General features: G+C 42.9%; 1 protein-coding gene across 8 annotated transcripts in view; it reads right to left on the bottom strand.

Annotated features, from left to right (window-relative positions):
- The window catches only part of HYDIN (HYDIN axonemal central pair apparatus protein), a 335,679-nt gene that overhangs the window by 41,825 nt on the left and 275,756 nt on the right, over window positions 1-18,098 (bottom strand). For 7 of the 8 annotated variants that reach the window (XM_046683578.1, XM_046683582.1, XM_046683583.1 and 4 more), the window contains 9 exons: window positions 15,045-15,249; window positions 14,069-14,304; window positions 12,426-12,577; window positions 12,124-12,313; window positions 8,607-8,709; window positions 8,096-8,374; window positions 6,465-6,607; window positions 4,057-4,275; window positions 1,704-1,864 (listed from right to left, as the gene is read on the bottom strand). In XM_046683578.1, coding sequence (XP_046539534.1) covers window positions 1,704-1,864; window positions 4,057-4,275; window positions 6,465-6,607; window positions 8,096-8,374; window positions 8,607-8,709; window positions 12,124-12,313; window positions 12,426-12,577; window positions 14,069-14,304; window positions 15,045-15,249 — 1,688 coding nt within the window. The remainder of the gene's footprint in view (window positions 1-1,703; window positions 1,865-4,056; window positions 4,276-6,464; window positions 6,608-8,095; window positions 8,375-8,606; window positions 8,710-12,123; window positions 12,314-12,425; window positions 12,578-14,068; window positions 14,305-15,044; window positions 15,250-18,098) is intronic. The other variant, XM_046683580.1, reaches the window with a different exon arrangement.

The raw sequence follows: 18,098 nt of genomic DNA, 5'->3' as shown, positions 1-18,098 counted from the left end.
TAAGAGGAAGAAACACTCCTGCTCCTCCTGGTTTTAGGGGAGCAGCAGGAGTTTAGAGCTGGGGGTGGGGGCTAGGTCCTGGGTGGAGCGTAGGGATTAGATCTCCATTATGTAGTCCAGGTAGACCAGGCAGTCACGCCTGAAATCAAGGGCTTGACCCTCCAGGGCTTGTGCTGATTGTGTGAATTTATGAGCACTGGTCTTTATCTTAAAGAAAATGTTTATAAAGTAGAGAAATCCCAGTGGCACAGAATATTTTTCATAGAAAGAATTCTTGGTTTCAGTCGAGGGTCAGCAAACTTTTTTGTAAAGGGTCAGAAGTAAGTGTTTTCGGCTTTGCACGCCATTCGTCTCTGCAGCAACTGCTCACTCCATTGTTGTGGTGCGAAAGCAGCCGTAGACACTTCATCGACGAAAGGCATGGCTGTGTTCTAACAAAACGTTATTTACTAAAATAGGTGGCTGGCTGGATTGGGCCCACGGGCCATAGTTTGCTGACCTCTGCTTTAGGTGAAATGGTCATCAGCAGAAGATCCCATTTCCTGCCTTATATCTTTTGGTTTTACAATAATTTGAGAGGACATTTCAAGTGCAACAAATACAAAATAAGTCAAACAAGTTAATCACTAATTTTTACAAAGTAGAAATGTCAGTGGTTTATATTTTTGTGTTTGTAATTCTCAAAGAACAGTCACACGCCTTCTCTCTTCACCTGTCTCTGTATATGTGGCTCTGTCTTCCTAGAAGGCCCTTTTTTTCCTCTCTTCTTCACTTGGCTACCTCCTATTTCACCTCCAGAATTAAGCTGGGGCACCACTTAGTCTGGGAACTCTTCCCTGACACTCTGTCGCTCCCCGTATCTTGGTCTGCTTTAGGTGGATCTCTTACTATATACACAGGACACCATACTACAACCATCAATTCACCTATTCCTACCCATGCCCCACCTCCGGATTATGAGCTCTTTGAGAGCAGGACCCATGGCGTCCTTGTATACCTGCGTCTGAGTGTGGAGAAAGGGTTAACATAACCTTTTCTCCTTCAAAAGACAATTTTGACTTTGAATTAACTTTCTAGCTCTGTTTTCCTGGGAACCTGATAAGGGAGAAATGTCAGCTGTATTATCAGGCAAACTTGTGTATGGTAAAATTGACCCCTGATTGGTAAACGGTCTGGGAGGAGTTATGATTACCTGGAGGGGAGCTATAGCTTTGGGGTTCTCTGAGTGTAGTGACTCTTATAACTGGGAATACTCCCCGCAGGACCCTATGGGAAGGTATAGCTATGGCTATGGAGTGGTTATGAGAAATGTTGGCTTCTGTTGGGCATGGGGCTTCTAAGCTAAAATGGACCCATCCCCACTAGGATGGATATCGTCTGAGCTATCACCTGGGAGGCCAAGAAGACTGGTTCCTGAGTGGCAGTGTGGACCGCTGCAAGGACTGTTCCCGCTGCAGTGTGCTCCACGCCACCCTCCTGGTAGACTGCGTTTCCTGGTCTATATCGTGATTGCAAGTGTGAACTGCAACTGTTTTGTGGGTCTGAACGTTTCACTAGACCTACGAAGACATTCTGGTGCATGTTACACAGATGTGATGCCTCGTACAGCTGCCCTAGACACAATAAATGTCTGATGGATGAGTGAGTGGGTGATGAAATGGAAGAGCTTCTCTGAGAGCGTCAGGAGGCTTTTGATGACTCACTCAAACACTCGGGTCTGGTAGATCAGGGTTTCCTTAAAGCACACATCGCTTGTTTGGCACTGGTATGAAGCAAAATTCACATTGGCACTGATCCGAAGCTGCAGTTCTCGGTAGTTTTCCTCCAGCACCGTGTGAGCAGGCTCAGGATCCGTCTCTATCACCTGTAACAAAGGCAGCAGTGTCCTCAGTGATGCAGAGCCAGCTGCCTCAGGGGGACAATGGGGGATAAGACAGTACTTTATTCTACCCATTCAAATGAACACCGACTCACAAGCTCAAGCTGCAGAACAAATGATTAAGGCGAACCCCAAATGACTCATAAATAGGAAAGGAAGAAATCGGACAACAAGAGATGACTGAGAGCTTTAGGACTGCACAGGCACGAGTTCTGGGGTCAGAGAGACTCCAAAGAATGCAGAATAAAGGAAATCATAAAGACAGGAACAGATATTCATGAAATAGAAAACAAACCTAAAACAGAGAGGACCAATAAAGCCAAACGCTGTTTATTTGAAAAGATTTTTAAAAACCTGTGGTGAGACTAATCGAGAAAAAAAAGAGAAAATACAAATAACAAATATCATAAACGAAAAGGGAGATAATACCATCTATCCTGCAAATTTAAACAGATGATAAGAAAATAGTATGAACAAATTTATGAGAATACTTATGAGGAGCCGGCCCCGTGGCTGAGTGGTTAAGTTTGCACGTTCTGCATCGGCGGCCCAGGGTTTCGCTGGTTCAGATCCTGGGGAGGGACATGGCACCACTCATCAAGCCATGCTGAGGCGGTATCCCACATGCCACAACTAGAAGGACCCACAACTAAAAATACACAGCTATGTACCAGGGGGCTTTGGGGAGAAAAAGGAAAAATTTAAAAATCTTAAAAAAAAAAAGAAAAGAAAATACTTCTGAAAACTTAGTTGAAGGGAAAAGTCCTAGAAAAATAATTTAATAAAATCCATTCAAGAACACATAAAAAAACCTGAAGAGTCCTGTTCCTATTAAAGAAACTGAATGGTAGTGAAAAAAACCTTAAAGACCTAAATAAATAGAGATATATACCTTATTAATGGAAAAGATGAATTAATATTATAAAATTGTCAGTTCCTCCTAAACTGACTTATAGAGGCAATCCAATTCCAATCAAGTTTCATCATGTTTTCATAGAACTTGGTAAATGGATTCCAAAATTATGTAGAAAAATAAAGGGCCAAGAATATCCAGAACACTTCAGAACAAAACAGCATGGCGGAGGGACTTCCAGATATCATGAAAAGATATTTTAGCGAAAATGAAAAGATAGGCTGTAAATTTGGTGAGAACATTTGCAGACAAATGCTAAGAGTTCATAAAAAATAACTCATACTCATATCTTTCCAAGATAATGCCCAAGTGTTTTCCAGAGTGGCTGTACCAATTTATACTCCTAGGAGCAAAGAGCCACTTTGGAAAACACTTGGGGCTTATCTCGGAAAGCTGAACATTCACATATCCTATGACTCAGCAAGTCCACCTCCTATACCTTGGTTTAGGAAGATAAACTCTTGCAAATGAACACAATGCGACATGAACAATAAAGCTCACAGAAATACTGTCCATAATAGCAAAATCCCAAATAATTTCCAAAAGAAGAGTGGACAAATAATAATGGAATTTTCTAGCAGTGAAATGGGTGTACTATAGCCACATGCAACAAGATGGATGATCACATGCAATAACTTTTTTTAGAAAAAATAAAGTTGAAAACTACAACTAAACAGCATGCTCTTAGAATGCATAAGTTAAAGAAGAAATAAAAAACAAAAATCAGGGAATGAGCACACAAGATTCAGGCTGGTGATTACCTCTAGGAGGGAGGCAGGGGATGGAATGGCTGAGAAACATACAGGTAATCCTTCTGTCAGGTAATTCCTGTGTTGGTGTGGATTCATTTCTGCTTATATATTATTAAAAAGAAACCAACCAAGGAATAATTAAAAGAGGGGCACGCATGGACCAAAGATTATAACTAGTCTAATTCTGGACACCTGGGGGAAAAAGAAAACAACTAAAAGACTAGACATGACATTTTTGAAGAGGAAAAAGGTGGAAGGATTTGCTCAACTGGATATCAAGACTTAAACCAAAGCTCCATCAATGAAGATGTGTGCTTCGTGTGGCATGTGCAGTACGGATGGCAGGCGGCATGGTTGGAAGTTCAGTTTATCATTTTTGAAATCAAGGTCAAGAAGAAGGTGAACCTTTCCCTTTTCCATGAAAGAAGGTAATGATGAGACACTGAACTTGAGAACAGTGGGCATACAAGACGGCAGCCCTGGTCAGATTTGTGCTTGATGTCCCTACTCACTTTTCGTTTTGTAGTGAAGGTCCCAGGCATGTTTCTGGGCACGTCTACCCACTTGACGGTGCGCATGCGGTCATCCCAGTCAGGGACTTGGTCTGCAGGCAGCTGAAACATGATCTTGGAGACCTTGCCCTTGATCTCCATCTTCTTCAGGCAGATGGGTGTGTCTGACTTCATGGTCACCACTACATCCTTGGCACACCCAGGGTGGAGGTGGCCAATCTGGGGAAGAGTCTGGTATTAGTATTTTTGGAAATTCAATCTTGAGGACTCTTGGTGACTGATGGTGACATACTGGAGAAGGGGTAGAGCCAAAAGTCTTGGCAAAAAAATGCATCATTCAAGCCTGTATATGTAGATTGTCTTAAATATGTACAAGAAGTTCTTAGAAATAGAATCATAAAAACAAGAGCAGCTAATATTTAATCAAACTGTTACTTTCCCTGGACACTATTCTAAACCTCTACACAATTCTACTAATCTTCACAACAACCCTATGAGAAGGACAGCAATTATACCTATATGTAGCTAAAATGCACCTAAAATAACAGACAAGGAAACTGTAACTTGTTCAAGGTCATACCATTAATATTGCAAGAGCTGGATTCAGACCCAGGCAGTACAGCTCCAGACACCACACTCTTAACCTCCTGTGCTTCTTAATTAATATGATCTGTATGAACTATGGACAATGTATACAGTACATTAGCAGTTGTCAGACTGCGATCTAGTGACCTTTGGGATCCCCAGAACCTTTTCAGGAATCCAAGAGGTCAAAACTATTTTCATCATAATAGTAAGATGCTATTTGACTTATTTACTCTCATTTTCTCATGAGTGTACAATGGAGCTTTCTAGAGGCTACATGACATATGCTATTGCATCAGATTGGATGCAGAAGCCACTGTGAGAATCCAGCTGTCTTCTATTAGGCCAGATATTAAAGAGATTTGTAAAAATGTAAAATAATGCCACTCTTGTCACACAACTTCTTTTATTTTGGAAAGTATAGCCATTTTCATAAAAATATGGTATTTATATTAACATGTAATGGATTTATTATTATATTTTAAAATGAATAAATACATGTCTTTAAACATGCTCAGTTTTAATTTCTAATATGGTAAATATTGATATGCATAACCCAAATAAACCAAAGCTCTTTGGAGGTCCTCAACAATGTTTAAGAATATAAAGGAGTCCTGAAACCAAAAAGCCTGAAACTCACTGAAGTATAACAGATAGCTGAGAAGCCCAATTTGGTCTGTAGAAGAAAATTATTTGTGATTTAGCATACACAAAAAAATATATATATGTGTGTGTCTGTGTATATACATATATATATATACACACACACACACACATATAGTCCTTTCATGTTTCTGATTGATAAAAAAAACTCTCCCTCCTCTGGAAAGTGAAGGGAGAAGAAAGCTTAGCACTCCCCAGGGGCACAAATGTGTGTGTGTGTGTACGTGTGCGCGCGTGCACGTGTGTGGCTGTATGCACAACTGTGTGCGCGGGTGTATGTAAATGGACTATAAGCAGCTCATCTCTGCCTACTCTGACTAACACTTTACATCCCTTCAGGAAGCAAAACTTCCTTGTGATAGCACTCAAAGATTTAAAGGTGACAAAGTAGGGTCCCCCAACCCTCCTTGCTCTATCCCCCTGGGTTCTATGCTTGGACAGACTTGGCGGTTGAAACAGTGCAGGAGGCAGTGGATACATCTGGGTGTCCCAGTGTCCTGGGTCCTTGGAAGTGAACTGTCTGTGAAAAGCCACTGCTGGCTAGAGGTAGGATCCGCTACCATGTTGTCCTAGGCCTTGTTCAGTGTAGACCTTTGGGCAGCAATTCATAAAATATACTCTGTGAAATGCTAAAAGAAGGGATTAGAAAATTTCAGGTAAAATGAAGTTAACTAGGTTTTAATATGCTGCAGGGCACTAGGGATCTTTAAGAGAAAGATGCAACCAGCAACATTTTCTAAGTCTCCAGTTGTCCACAGAACTCCCCATCCCCATTTTAGCTTTTGGTGAACCACTTTTGCAGGACTAATGCTCTAAAGAATACACACCCAGGGGGACGCAGGTCTACAATCTGGATAGGAAGACTGGGGCCTGTTTTCATCCATACAGGCCTCCGTGGAATTCCTCAACACCAGCCTAGCAACAGTCTTGGCAGACCTCATTCTCTGCTCTTAGACCAGAGGGGACAGGAATAGTGTCATCTGGTACCAGGTCTGAGAGAGGGATGGTTCCTGGTTCCTCACACACCCTGAGAGAGGGATGGTTCCAGCTTGAGATGCATCCATTGCATCTCATACACATCCATGGGACGGACTGACAGTCAAACCAGGCTTGGCTTAGGCCTAAGGGAGTCCAGAAAACAGTGAACGGTTTTCACTTACCTGTGGGGAGAAAGAAATTGTAGCCAAAATGGGCCATTCAAACCGTATCACATTCACTTGGCTGTGATTAGTGACTGTGAAGCTCACATTATAGCTGTTTCCAATGTGGCAGTCCCCAAACTGGATGTGGTCTATCAGAGCAGCTAGAGGACAGAAGCAGAAGGCCAGTGAGACCTCCCTGGCCTCCTCCTGGGGCTCATTTCCTGGGGAGACCGCACCCGATAGACACTGTGCCTCACCTTCATGCAACGCCTTCCTCCTTGGATGGTTATGTTGGAAAAACTTGGATTCCCTGAGGAGCAAGCTTTCGCTCCTAGGGGAGCCTACCTCATCCATCCATCCATCTATCTACCTTGGCCTTCACCTCCATTTGTATAAGAGAGAACATAGGCCCCCGACCCAATCTGTTTGCTGAAAGAGTACTATTAGGGGTTAGAGTTGCCAGATAAATACAGGAGTCCCCATTAAATTTGAATTACAGATAAATGATGAGCAATTTTTAGTATAAGTATGCCCCATGCGATATTTTGGGACACACTTACACTAAAAAAGGTATTCGCCATTTATCTGAAATTCAAATTTAAGGAGGACTCCTGCATTCTGATTTTCTAAATCTGGTAACCCTATCAGAAGTACGAAACTCGGCTTCTGAACTAGAGTTCACTGCCGGCTCCTGCTCGATCTCTGACAAGAGATGTCACCCTGCAGCTGCAAACAGAGGTGAAACACCAGATACGTGAGGAGCATTGACTTGAACCCATGCTGTATAGACTGCCTACTGCTACACTCCAGGACTATAATTAAGCTCTTAGAAAAACGGTGAGGCTGTGTTTATAACTCACTTCATAGCAATTAGCCACAGATAGGATGCTTAACAAATGCTTTTTGATAACAATGGTGAAGCAAATTCACTCCTATCCCAAAGAAGATAGTCAACGAAATCAAGCTGCAGGGCTTGATAGGCTGCAGAGCAGCACGTCTCAAGCTTTAATGTACACAGACTTCACCCAGGGATCTTGTTAAAATGTTGATTCTGACTCAGTAGGTCTGAAGTGCCTGGGTGGAGTCTGAAATTCCCGTTTCCAACAAGCTCCCAGGTGACGCTGATGCTGTAGGCTCTCAGTGCATTGAGTAGTGAGGCTGTGGAGAATGATGTTCTGGGGGTGGTACAAACACCTAATCAAACAAGCCCACCCTTTCTCTTAGAATGTGTGGGATTCACCGTTCAGACAATGCCTACACAAGTCAGCTAAAAGATATAGAGGGTGGAAAGTACAGAGAAACATGTACTCACTTTTAAGCTAATCTGGAATCTGAATTTTAAATTTCACTTATTAGATAAACGGGAATTTGAGCTCAAACTATAAGCTCCCTAAGGGCAGAAACTCTTTGGAACTTCAGGGCTCAGCGCCGTGCCTGGCACATGTGCACTGATGGTCAATAAATTTTCCTTGAAGGAACATGTGAATGAAAGCAGTGACTAAGCCAGGTATGGCAGAGCATACAGTAATGAAGAGGAGGTTCATTTCTAAATTTGAAGGAAGTTAGCTAATCTTTTTTTTAAATTTCACCCTCATTTAAAATGACCCAAGAGCCAACATTTGTCAACACCTCACTGCTGCTTCTCCCACCTGCCACAAAGTCCTGCATACTGTTTTCCTCAATGACCTCAGAGATATCTGAGGCCTCCTGGCTGGTGGAAGCCACCAGCCCGTGGATGTTGTCCAAGGTGATGTCATCTTCATAGCCCTCTCCCACCATGTGGATTACTGTCTCCTCGTACTGATTGTCGATCACTGACAAGTGGATGGTGCCTGTCATTCTCCCAACTTTCTGGGAGTGAAAAAAGACATCAAATTCAGCTGTGTCTCCAGGAGGAACAACCAGGGAGGCCGTGTGAGCTTTCTTTGCTGCAAAGAGAAGAGAGACATGATTTAGAACCAGTTAGAAGGAAGATACATCCATAAAGACCCTGGCTTAAGGGAAAGCAGCCCTAGTGTGGGAATGAGCCTCGCCTAGAGAGGCTATTGGTGATGAGAGTGGGCACACTACTCTGGATAGGCCCTGATTAGTCCCCTGATAAAACGGGTACTGAGACCCATTGCCCTCCAGGAGGTACCCTGCCCTGATTTACCAACTTACCTTTTGCATGTGGTTTGTTTTCCTCTGTGATGTAGATGTAGGAGGTGGTGGGCCTCCCTTTCAGAGAGAAGACTCCTAGTTGGTCCCTCAGGTCAACATGCAGCTGGCAAAAGAAGGCACGATTGAGTGTTATGCTTACAGTCCGCTCATGGGTTTTGCATCTGGAGTGAGATACTGTGCTGTTTGGGAAGGATCCAAAAATGTCATTGTGCCTAGTGCTCACTTTTTTAAGTTTCTTATTAAGAGGAAGATATAACAAATATTAGACCTGGAGAGGACAAAAGAAACCTTAGTTCAGCCCCTGTTATCCAAGTGAGGAGCTAGGGCCCAGAGAGTATAGGTGAATTTTAGATCACACAACTAAAGAGTATCAAAATGGGGTTGCCAAGGCCTCTGTTATTGACAGGGGCAGTTGTAAAATACACACTAGACTAATAAAATGGAAATGAATACACATCATTCCACAAGGGCTTGCATGAAGGTGAGCTCCTAAAAAAATACCTCCTAGGTATTAATGCAGTAGTTGCCTGAGAGTGTCATGTTGAGCATCCAACAAAGAGGAAAACCAAGGTGCATATCTGACCTACCTAGAGAAAAGGTATGTTTTCCAGCACACCAGAAGCCATATATCTGATTAAAAAAAACTAAAGCCATATATCTGATTTTAGGTATGAGAAATCAGCAGATATTTTTAGAAGATAGTAATGCTGGCACCATCATGAACAAGATTGAACAATATAAAAAATGAGGCATTAAGAAGGAAGAAATAGCAGCATCACATTGGTAACTTCTGAGATAAAAATTATATATTTAGAAATAACCTTAATAAGAAACTATACAGAAGAATTGCATGAAAAAAATATCGACATAAAAGAAGATCTAAATAAATGGATGGGAATTCTAAATGTTGTTCTTGGTGGAGAGCCTAAACATTCTGAAAGTAGAAATTCTTCCCAAATCATCTATAGGATTCCCAATGGGATTTTTTGAGGAATATTATAAAGTAATGTCTAAAGTTCATCTGAGAGACTAGATATGCAAAAATTGAGAAAAACTAGAAAAATGGGGAGTGGCAGGGCAGGAATTCACTGAACTAGATGCTAAAACATTTTACAAAGCCACAATAATAACAACAATGCAGAGTAATGACAAAATAGGTAATTTGGACGCAAGACAGCAAAAAATGCTAATTATACAAAAAATTTTAAAAGCATCACAAAACTAAGAAGATAATGAAGTGTAACCAGACTAAGATATAGCAGAGCTTGGAAATCCAGAGAGGCCAGCCTAACTTTCTGGGCAGTTTTTGACCTGGGGCATCTGCCAATCTGGAAGAGGTAGATGGAAGGCTGACCTGTGCTTTTGATGGTCTCTTGGTGCTGAAAGGGCAAAAATCCAAGGCTGTGAAGGGTGGGAGTGCTTTCTTTGCCAGGACTGGGACCCCAAAGGTCTGCACCATAAGACAAAAAGCAAGCTGGATATAAAACAGCTCTCCCAAGGATAGCAATACTGTTCTGAGTCATCTCAGTAATCCAGAAAATCTCAAGCTCTAAAACCAGTTTCAGATGATCCTGAAATCTTAGTGCTCCCAAGTGCCACACAGAAGAAAATGGAAATTGTCTCTGAAGAAAGATAACATCACCCTTATTCTAATTGTTTCTGCAAAACTTTTCAAATATAATATCAAACACGTGATCAAAAGATAACCAGGTGCATGAGGAGACAGAATGTGGGCAAAAGTGAGCAGAAATAGCAGATATCAAAAACAGACCCACAGGGACTTCAGATTTTGGAATTATCAGGTAAAAACAGCAAAATGGCTATGATTCCTGTGTTCAAGATATAAAAGTCACATCTGACAATCTCAGCATGAAACTAGAAATCATATAAACTGATAAAGCAGAGTTTAGAAATAATCTAATAGAAATTCTAGAACCGAAAAATAAAATAACAATGGAACATTTAACAGAAGATTAGATACAGCTAATAGAAGCATTAACGAATTGAAGACAGGTGAAAAGAAATTATGTGGAATGAAGCCCAGAAAAAAATGGATGGAAAACACAGTGAGGTTGTGATAAACAGAGGATATGTTGAGAGGGCCTCCCATACATTTAATTGGCCTTCCAGAAGGAGAGATGAGACAGAATGGAATAGAAGCAATATTTGAAGACTTGTCTAGGAATTCTCCAAAATTGATTTAAGACATCAGTTACAGAATTAAGAAACCTGGTGAATTCCAAGAAGGGTAAATTAAAATAAATCCACACCTAGACACATCATAGTGGAACTGCAGAAAATAAATACAAAGTGAAAACGTTAAAGACAGCCAGGGGAAAAGATTGTCTTAAAAGAACATTTTGGACTTACAGCTGAAATCTCAGCAGCAACAATGGAAGCCAGAATACCCTGGAATAATATCTCCCGTTTGCTGAAAGAAAACAACTGCCAACCCAGAGTTCTATAGCCAGTAAAAATTACATTAAAAATGAAGGATAAATAGAGATTTTCAAATAAAAACTGAGGGAATTCACCACTAGCAGATCTGCATTAAGGAAACACCAAAGAGTATTCTTCAGTAGGTAGGAAAAGGATCTCTGATGGAAAATTGTAGATGCAGGAATGAAGAGCAACAAAAATGATGAATATGTGGTAAATCTAAATGAACCTGTACAAACTGAACTGTATAAAATGAACTGTATAAACAACAACAATAATAGTAATAATGTCTTGCAGGGTTTAAAATTTACATAGAATCCAACGCCCTCTGCAAGTTGTCCCCTTACTCTACTCTTCTATTTTTATCTCCCATTGCTCTTCCACCTATGCTCTATGCTCTCACGAAGCTGGATGCTTACTAGTTCCTGTTAGTGCCTTATGCTTCTTGTGCATCTGTGCCTTTGTCTTTGCATTTTTGCTTCTCTACCTGTGATGCATTCATGGCCATGCCCCCTTACTGAAACCAGCTAGCTTTGAATCCCCAGCTCAAATGTCATTTTACGGTGATATTTTCCTTGATTCCGTAGATGAGAGTGGACCATTTTCAAAAGTCCTACAATTCTTTGTATAACACTTACACAATTTATTACTTTTTTGTAAAATAAAAACATAATTGCTGAACCAAAATGTCCCTTCAGACGTTACGTCTCTCACCCGCAATGAGATTTTTGTTTTTTCTGTATTACAAATGCAATATTCATTACAGAAAAAGGTGAAAAAGTAAGGAAGACACTAAGAATATGCATAATCCTACCTGCTCAGCTTGGTGTACATCATTGCACACTGCCTCGCACAGTAATTATTAGTGTACTATGTTATCTGCGTTCTTACACTCCTTGAGGGCAGAAACCATGCCTGATTCCCCTCTGCATGTCCCATGTCTTACACAGGTTAATGTATGAGGAACGTCAAAGAAGAAGTCCTCGTAAGTTAGGGATGGCAGAGACCCCAATGTCAGAAGTCTTACTTCTGAATGATTCTTCTCCCTGTCCACCCCATGCTTCGCCCCCAGCAGTACCTGGGCTGGGAGGGTGCCATTGTTCTTGAGGATGAGAGGTAGTTTTTCCGAATGACCAAGGAGAAGCCTCTTAAATAGGAGAAAGGGGTTTCCATGTTGGTTATAGAGAATAGGCCGCACAACAGTCACCCGAGGGAGGGTCCCCTCTCCAGTGATGTCAAACGTGAGGTTTCGGTTCTTGGTCAGGTTGCTGCAGGGAACATGAAGATCGAGGCCTGTCAGCCTGACATGGCTGGAATGACATTTCATACAGAGTGTGGCCTGCAACTCTGCTGCAGGAGAGGGAGCTGGGGAGCTGGTACCTGGGCAAGCCATCCAAGGTAGCCTCGAAGATACACTGGTAGGTCTGCATGGTCTGTGGGGTGAAGGACACCGTTGCAAAGGCGTGTGAGCGACTGGCAACACATATCTTGTTGGGTTCCACTTCAAAGATGTCGACGATGCGGGCAAAGATCTGGGTAGGAGGAGAGGAGGGACCAGCATGTGTTAGCTACTTTGCATTTACACAGGGCTTGCTGCTTATGTCTACTGTCCCTGCCATGAAATCCACCTGATCTAAGCTCTGGAGTAGACATGTTCCATTGCCTGCCTAGTCATGTCCCTCTGGGACCCAACTCTGAGCAATAACTGGCTGGGCTTGGCTAGACCCATGATCTTTGACTCAAATAAATGAACCAAACCAGATCTCAGATGAACCAAACCAGATCTCTCAACTAAATTAAGATGCCCAGAGATCATCAGTGGTTACTTATATGGAGCTGAACTGGAAGCCAGACTATAGAACGGAACCATAGAGGCACTATGAGAGGGAGACACGTGGCCCTTGAAAGACGGACAGAGCCTCCGATGGTCTTCTGAAGGTTGGATTTCCCACAGAGGTCTGGCTACGTGGTGTGCTCTGTCCTGTGTGAGGTATCTGACTCACCGAAGCCAACTTTGCTTTGTTTGGGCTATCCTGAGTGTGTTTCTGCTCCATGCGACTCCAACAGCTTGAGCTAAAAACATCTCCCCAGCACTTTATCTGTTCCCGTCCATGACAGTGTTTTGTGAAGACCCTAGGGACGGTAGGCCTCTGGCACGGCCTTGAAAGGATTTTTCATTCTCATGGGAGGCAGGAAGGATTCAAGACTGACTATTCTCTCTTGTTCTTAAACTAAGGGCACTAAGGTTTCTTTGCTCTTTCCAAGGGATAGTCTGCAAATTAAGGAGGAGGAGAATATATAATGTCTGCAAATCCCCTGTTAAAAACCTATCTTTGTTTAGAAATCAGCTTGCTCACTTTTTATATTTTTAGTACAGTATAGGGAGAAAGCTGCCCCTTTGTGTTCCAAATAAGGTCAGAGAGTAATGACTGGATGTCACCAGGGCCTGAGGGAAGTCACAAAGGGGATTAGATAGTCTCTCCAACCCTACCCTTCTGTGGTGACAGTCCCTGGGGAATGTACACTTTATTCTCAGCTCTAGACTGGGCCAACCCTCTCGGTGACCTCCCCACCACCATCAGCCTTTTGAACAATGCCTACCCTGGGGCACAAGGACCACCTGGGCCATGATTCCACCTTTGGGCAGAGAACTGAAGCAGTTGCGATGAGACTGGGCAGTATTTGTAGCACAGCTAATTGGAAATTAAGGGTGAATTAAACCCATTGACTAATAGACACAATGCTATATCTTGCAGGCACACAGTGAGTGTCTGATGGATGAGTGAGTTGCTCATTCATGCATACCAGTTGTCACAGAGGTACCCAGAGGAGACACCTCTGGGATAAATATATGTCTCTTGGATTAGGGGAAACTGCCCAGTTACCTCCCATAACTTCCAGTGGGACCTGAGAGCCAGATAAGCCCCACTCTTGAATAGAGGCTCCAGAGCAGGGGTTTCCAAGAGCTCTTTCTCTGGCTCTATGCCAACCACAGTGAGCCAGGACCATGTGCACCTGCCTACCTTGTTGGAGACGGGCTTCACTACAATATTCACATCACAGGCAATCTTTCCCACGTTGCTGATCTTGAACCGAGCCTTGGCCTGATGGCCCACCAGGACATTGCAGAAGATGAATTTGTTTTCATCCTCTACAAACAGCCCCCCACTCTCTATGGTCTGCATGATGCTGGACAGGTTGGCGCTGCTACAGATCTGATGCTCCTCAAATATCAAGGCGTTGTTGTCTGTCACGAAGGCTGGGGAGTCGAGGGAAGACCGTGAGATGCAGCCTGATAGCCTGACTCCTACTTTCTGTAATTGCTAATTCGGAGGTTTGGACTCTGACCAAGGGCAATCACAGAGGAGAGGTAGGGGAATTCACACAACGGGATGTGAGTGACGGGACAAACTCTATCTTCTCTTTCTCTTTTGTACTGCTCTTGTTGGTTGCCAGACCCCAACCACCTTTTCTTCCCAACGGTAAGGAGGGCTAAGATCTGGGATCTGGGGTGGGCTTAGGAAGGAAGGAGGCATTTGGCCCACTTTGGTGTGAGGTTGCAGGATGCCTATAGCCGAAGCAAGAGGAGCCCTCTCTGTGCTTCACCTGAGATCCTGCTGGGTTGAAGTCACAGCGTGCTCAGTCATTGACATTGTTCTCCGTGCATATGTTGCCCACAGGGAGTGGCCTGGCCACAGGCAGGATTCAGCGTTCCTGGGTCCTGTGCCATATCCCATTGCACCATGACTTCCAGATAACACTATTCATCTGAGGATCCTGGCCCTACCTCAGGAAGACTAGGAGTTTAAAGCTGCACGTTGTCTTCTAGGTGTGCATGCCTTGGGAGTCTTTAAGGAAAAATATGGCTGAAGACACTAGAGGAAGTTCTAAGGTCCCAAAGGAAGCAGACCAGCCATATCTGCTAGACTTCTGCAGGGCAGAGGGGTTGTTAGAGGGGAAGGTCTTTTAAGGGTGCTCTCCAATCTGAGTGCCCACTACCTGGTAGACAGGCTTCGGCCAACAGGCTGTAAGGAATGCCAGCAGGATGGTCTCTTGGGTCTCTGTCAGAGATTTCGATAGCTATAAATTCCTCGCACCTTCCCACGGGGTCAGCCACACAGTCAACGGTGATGACCTGCATTCCTCCAGAAGGGATGGAGCCAAACCCAGGGTACACGGTGAACATGCCATGGGTGAAGCGAGCCTGCAGGAAAGGGTGGGAGAGGCAAGAGTGGTGGAGGCAGAGTGGGTGACAGACTCCAAGCCTTTCCACCAGAGTCATGAGATGGTGTCAAGAGGGACTGGTGGGGCCTCTCCCCGTAGGCTCTCTCTGGGCTCCAGCTCTTCTCCTGGAGGCAGGGAGGGTCCGGGGAGTCTTCAGGGAAGGGCTCTCTCAGGGCTTCTTTCTATGCACAGTCCTTCTGACCAATCTTGATTATTTGAGGGTTTAAGGAAACAGACATAGTCCACATAGTGCAACACTTACCCAGATGGGCCTCTCCTTGCAGAGGGTGCAGACAGAGCAGTGATTAAGATTATGGACTCTTGAGTCAGATCCTCCTGGATTTGAATCCCAGCCCTGCTATATATTGACCTTGGACTTGGACAAGTGACTTCTTTGAGAATCAGTTTATACATAAAATGGGGCTAAAGCCCCTACCCTCAGATCGCTGGAGGTTTCAGTGAAAGAATGTGTGAGAAGCACTTAGCACAGCATCTGGCATAGAATCAGTGCTCAAAAAATGGAATGTTATCATGCACTCCTCTGATTCTTAGGAGCTTCCTTCCTCTTTTTTCCCTCAGCTTTATTGATACATAATTGACATATTACATTGTGTGAGTTTAAGGTGTACAATGTGATGATTTGATACCTGTATATACTGCAAAATGATTACCACATAAGGTTAGTTAACACATCCATCACATCTTCAATGCAGATGTGGTGGCTGGAGCTGCAGCAGCCATCTTGGAATCAGGAGGAAAAGTCAAGAAAGTTACAAACATCAATATGCCTCTAAACCAACACCAGTAACTGCCTACCTTATTTAAATTTGTTTAGACCACTAACATTAGATTTTCTTTTATTTGCAGCTAAACACAATTCTGATACACAAACTAAGCACCTCCTCCTCTGTGAAGATTTCAATGACTTTTAACAGCTACAAGGAACAGTAGGAGTTCATTCCACCATCTTTCTGGAACTTCTCCCTCCATACACACTCAATTATAGTATTTGCCACATTGCCTGTCAATTGCTTATTCATCCTCTTCCTTTTATAAGTGTCTAAAATATTTGCTCTCTATCCATTTAGAACCATATCGGAAAGTGATATAACTTTTGCTTTCATTGATAAACATAATTTAGAAAACCTAAGGGGCCGGCCCCATGGCCGAGTGGTTAAGTTCGTGCATTCTGCTTCGGTGGCCTGAGGTTTGCTGGTTTGCATCCTGGACACGGACCTAGTACTGCTCATCACGTCATGGTGTGGCGGCATCCCACACAGGAGAACTAGAATAACCTACAACTAGGATAGACAACTATGTACTGAGGCTTTGGGGAGAAAAAAAAGAGGAAGATTGGAAACAGATGTTAGCTCAGGGCCAATCTTCCTCAAAAAAAAAAAAAAAAAAAGAAAAAGAAAAGAAAACCGAAGGAAAAAAAGTCTATCGAATTTACCCACATAATTGCTTGCCATGTTTTTCCTTCCTTCCGATGTTCCACAGTTCCATCTTTTATTATTTAATTTCTGTTGAGAGAACTTTTTTCAGCCACTCTTTCAAGAGAGGTCTGCTGGTGACAAATCGTTTTAATTTCCCTTCATTTGAGAATGTTTTGATTTTCCATTCATTTCTGAGGGCTATTTTTTGCTGGGTTCACAGTTATTTACTTTCTGCACTTATAGAATGTTGTGCCCCTTCCTTCTGGCCCCTGTGGTCTTGATAAGAAATCCGCTGTTATTCAAGTAGTTTTCCCCTTACATGTGAGGTGTCATTCCTCTCTCACTGCTCGCAGGATTTTTCATCTTTAGTTTTTAGAAGTTTGACTATGATGCATGTTGGTGTGGATTTCTTTAGGTTTTTCCTGTTTCGGGTTTGTCCAGATTCTTGAATCTGTAGGTTTAAATCTGCCAAATTTGGGAAGTTTTCGGCCATTATTTCTTGGAGTAGCTTTGCAGTCTCACTATTTCTTATCACTTTCTGGGACTCCAATGACAGGGATATTAGATTTTTTGTTATAGTTCCACAGGTTTCTGTGGGTCTGTTCGTTTTTTATCACTGGACTCAAATAGACTCTCAATAAAGTCAAACAGAGTCTATTTCCTCCCTTGTTTAGACTGGGCAGAATAATGGCCTCCCAAAGATGTCTATATCCTATTCCCTGGAAGCTGGGAATATGTCACCTTATGCAGCAAAGGGACTTTGCTGATATGAACAAATTAAGAACCGTGAGATGGGAAGATTATCCTGTATTATCCTGGGCCCAATGTAACCACAAGGGTCCTTAGAAATGGAAGATTCAGGCATAAAAGAGTTAGACGGAGATGTGGCTATGAAAGAGCCTGGCTGTACCCACCATTGCTGGTTTTGAAGACAGAGGAAGGGAATCATGACCCAAGGAATGTGAATCATGAACCAAGGTATGCAGGTGTCCCCTAGAAGCTGGAAAAGGTAAGGAAATGAATTCACCTCTAAAGTCTCCAGAAAAGGATGCAGCCTTGCCAACACCTTGACATTAACCTAGTGAGACCTGCATCGGATTTCTGATCCACAGGACTGTGAGATGAACAATCTGTATTGCTTTAAGCTGCTAGGTTTGAGGTACTTTGTTACGGGAGCAGCAATAAACAGATACAGGAATTTCTATTGTTCTGTCTTCAGGTTCATGATTCTTCCCTCAGTTCCCTCCATTCTGTTGTCGAACCCATCCATTGAATTTTAAATTTTGGCTATTTATTTTTCAATTCCAAAATTTCGGTTTGGCTCTTCTTCATATCTTCTCTTCCTTTGCTGAGACTGACTATGTTTTCATTTCTTCCAAGCATGGTTGTAATT

This window comes from Equus quagga, chromosome 13 (genome assembly GCF_021613505.1).
Source record: "Equus quagga isolate Etosha38 chromosome 13, UCLA_HA_Equagga_1.0, whole genome shotgun sequence".
Classification (NCBI taxonomy): domain Eukaryota; kingdom Metazoa; phylum Chordata; class Mammalia; order Perissodactyla; family Equidae; genus Equus; species Equus quagga.
The sequence above is the reverse complement of the archived record's forward strand: the minus strand, read 5'-3'. Positions and strand labels throughout refer to the sequence as shown.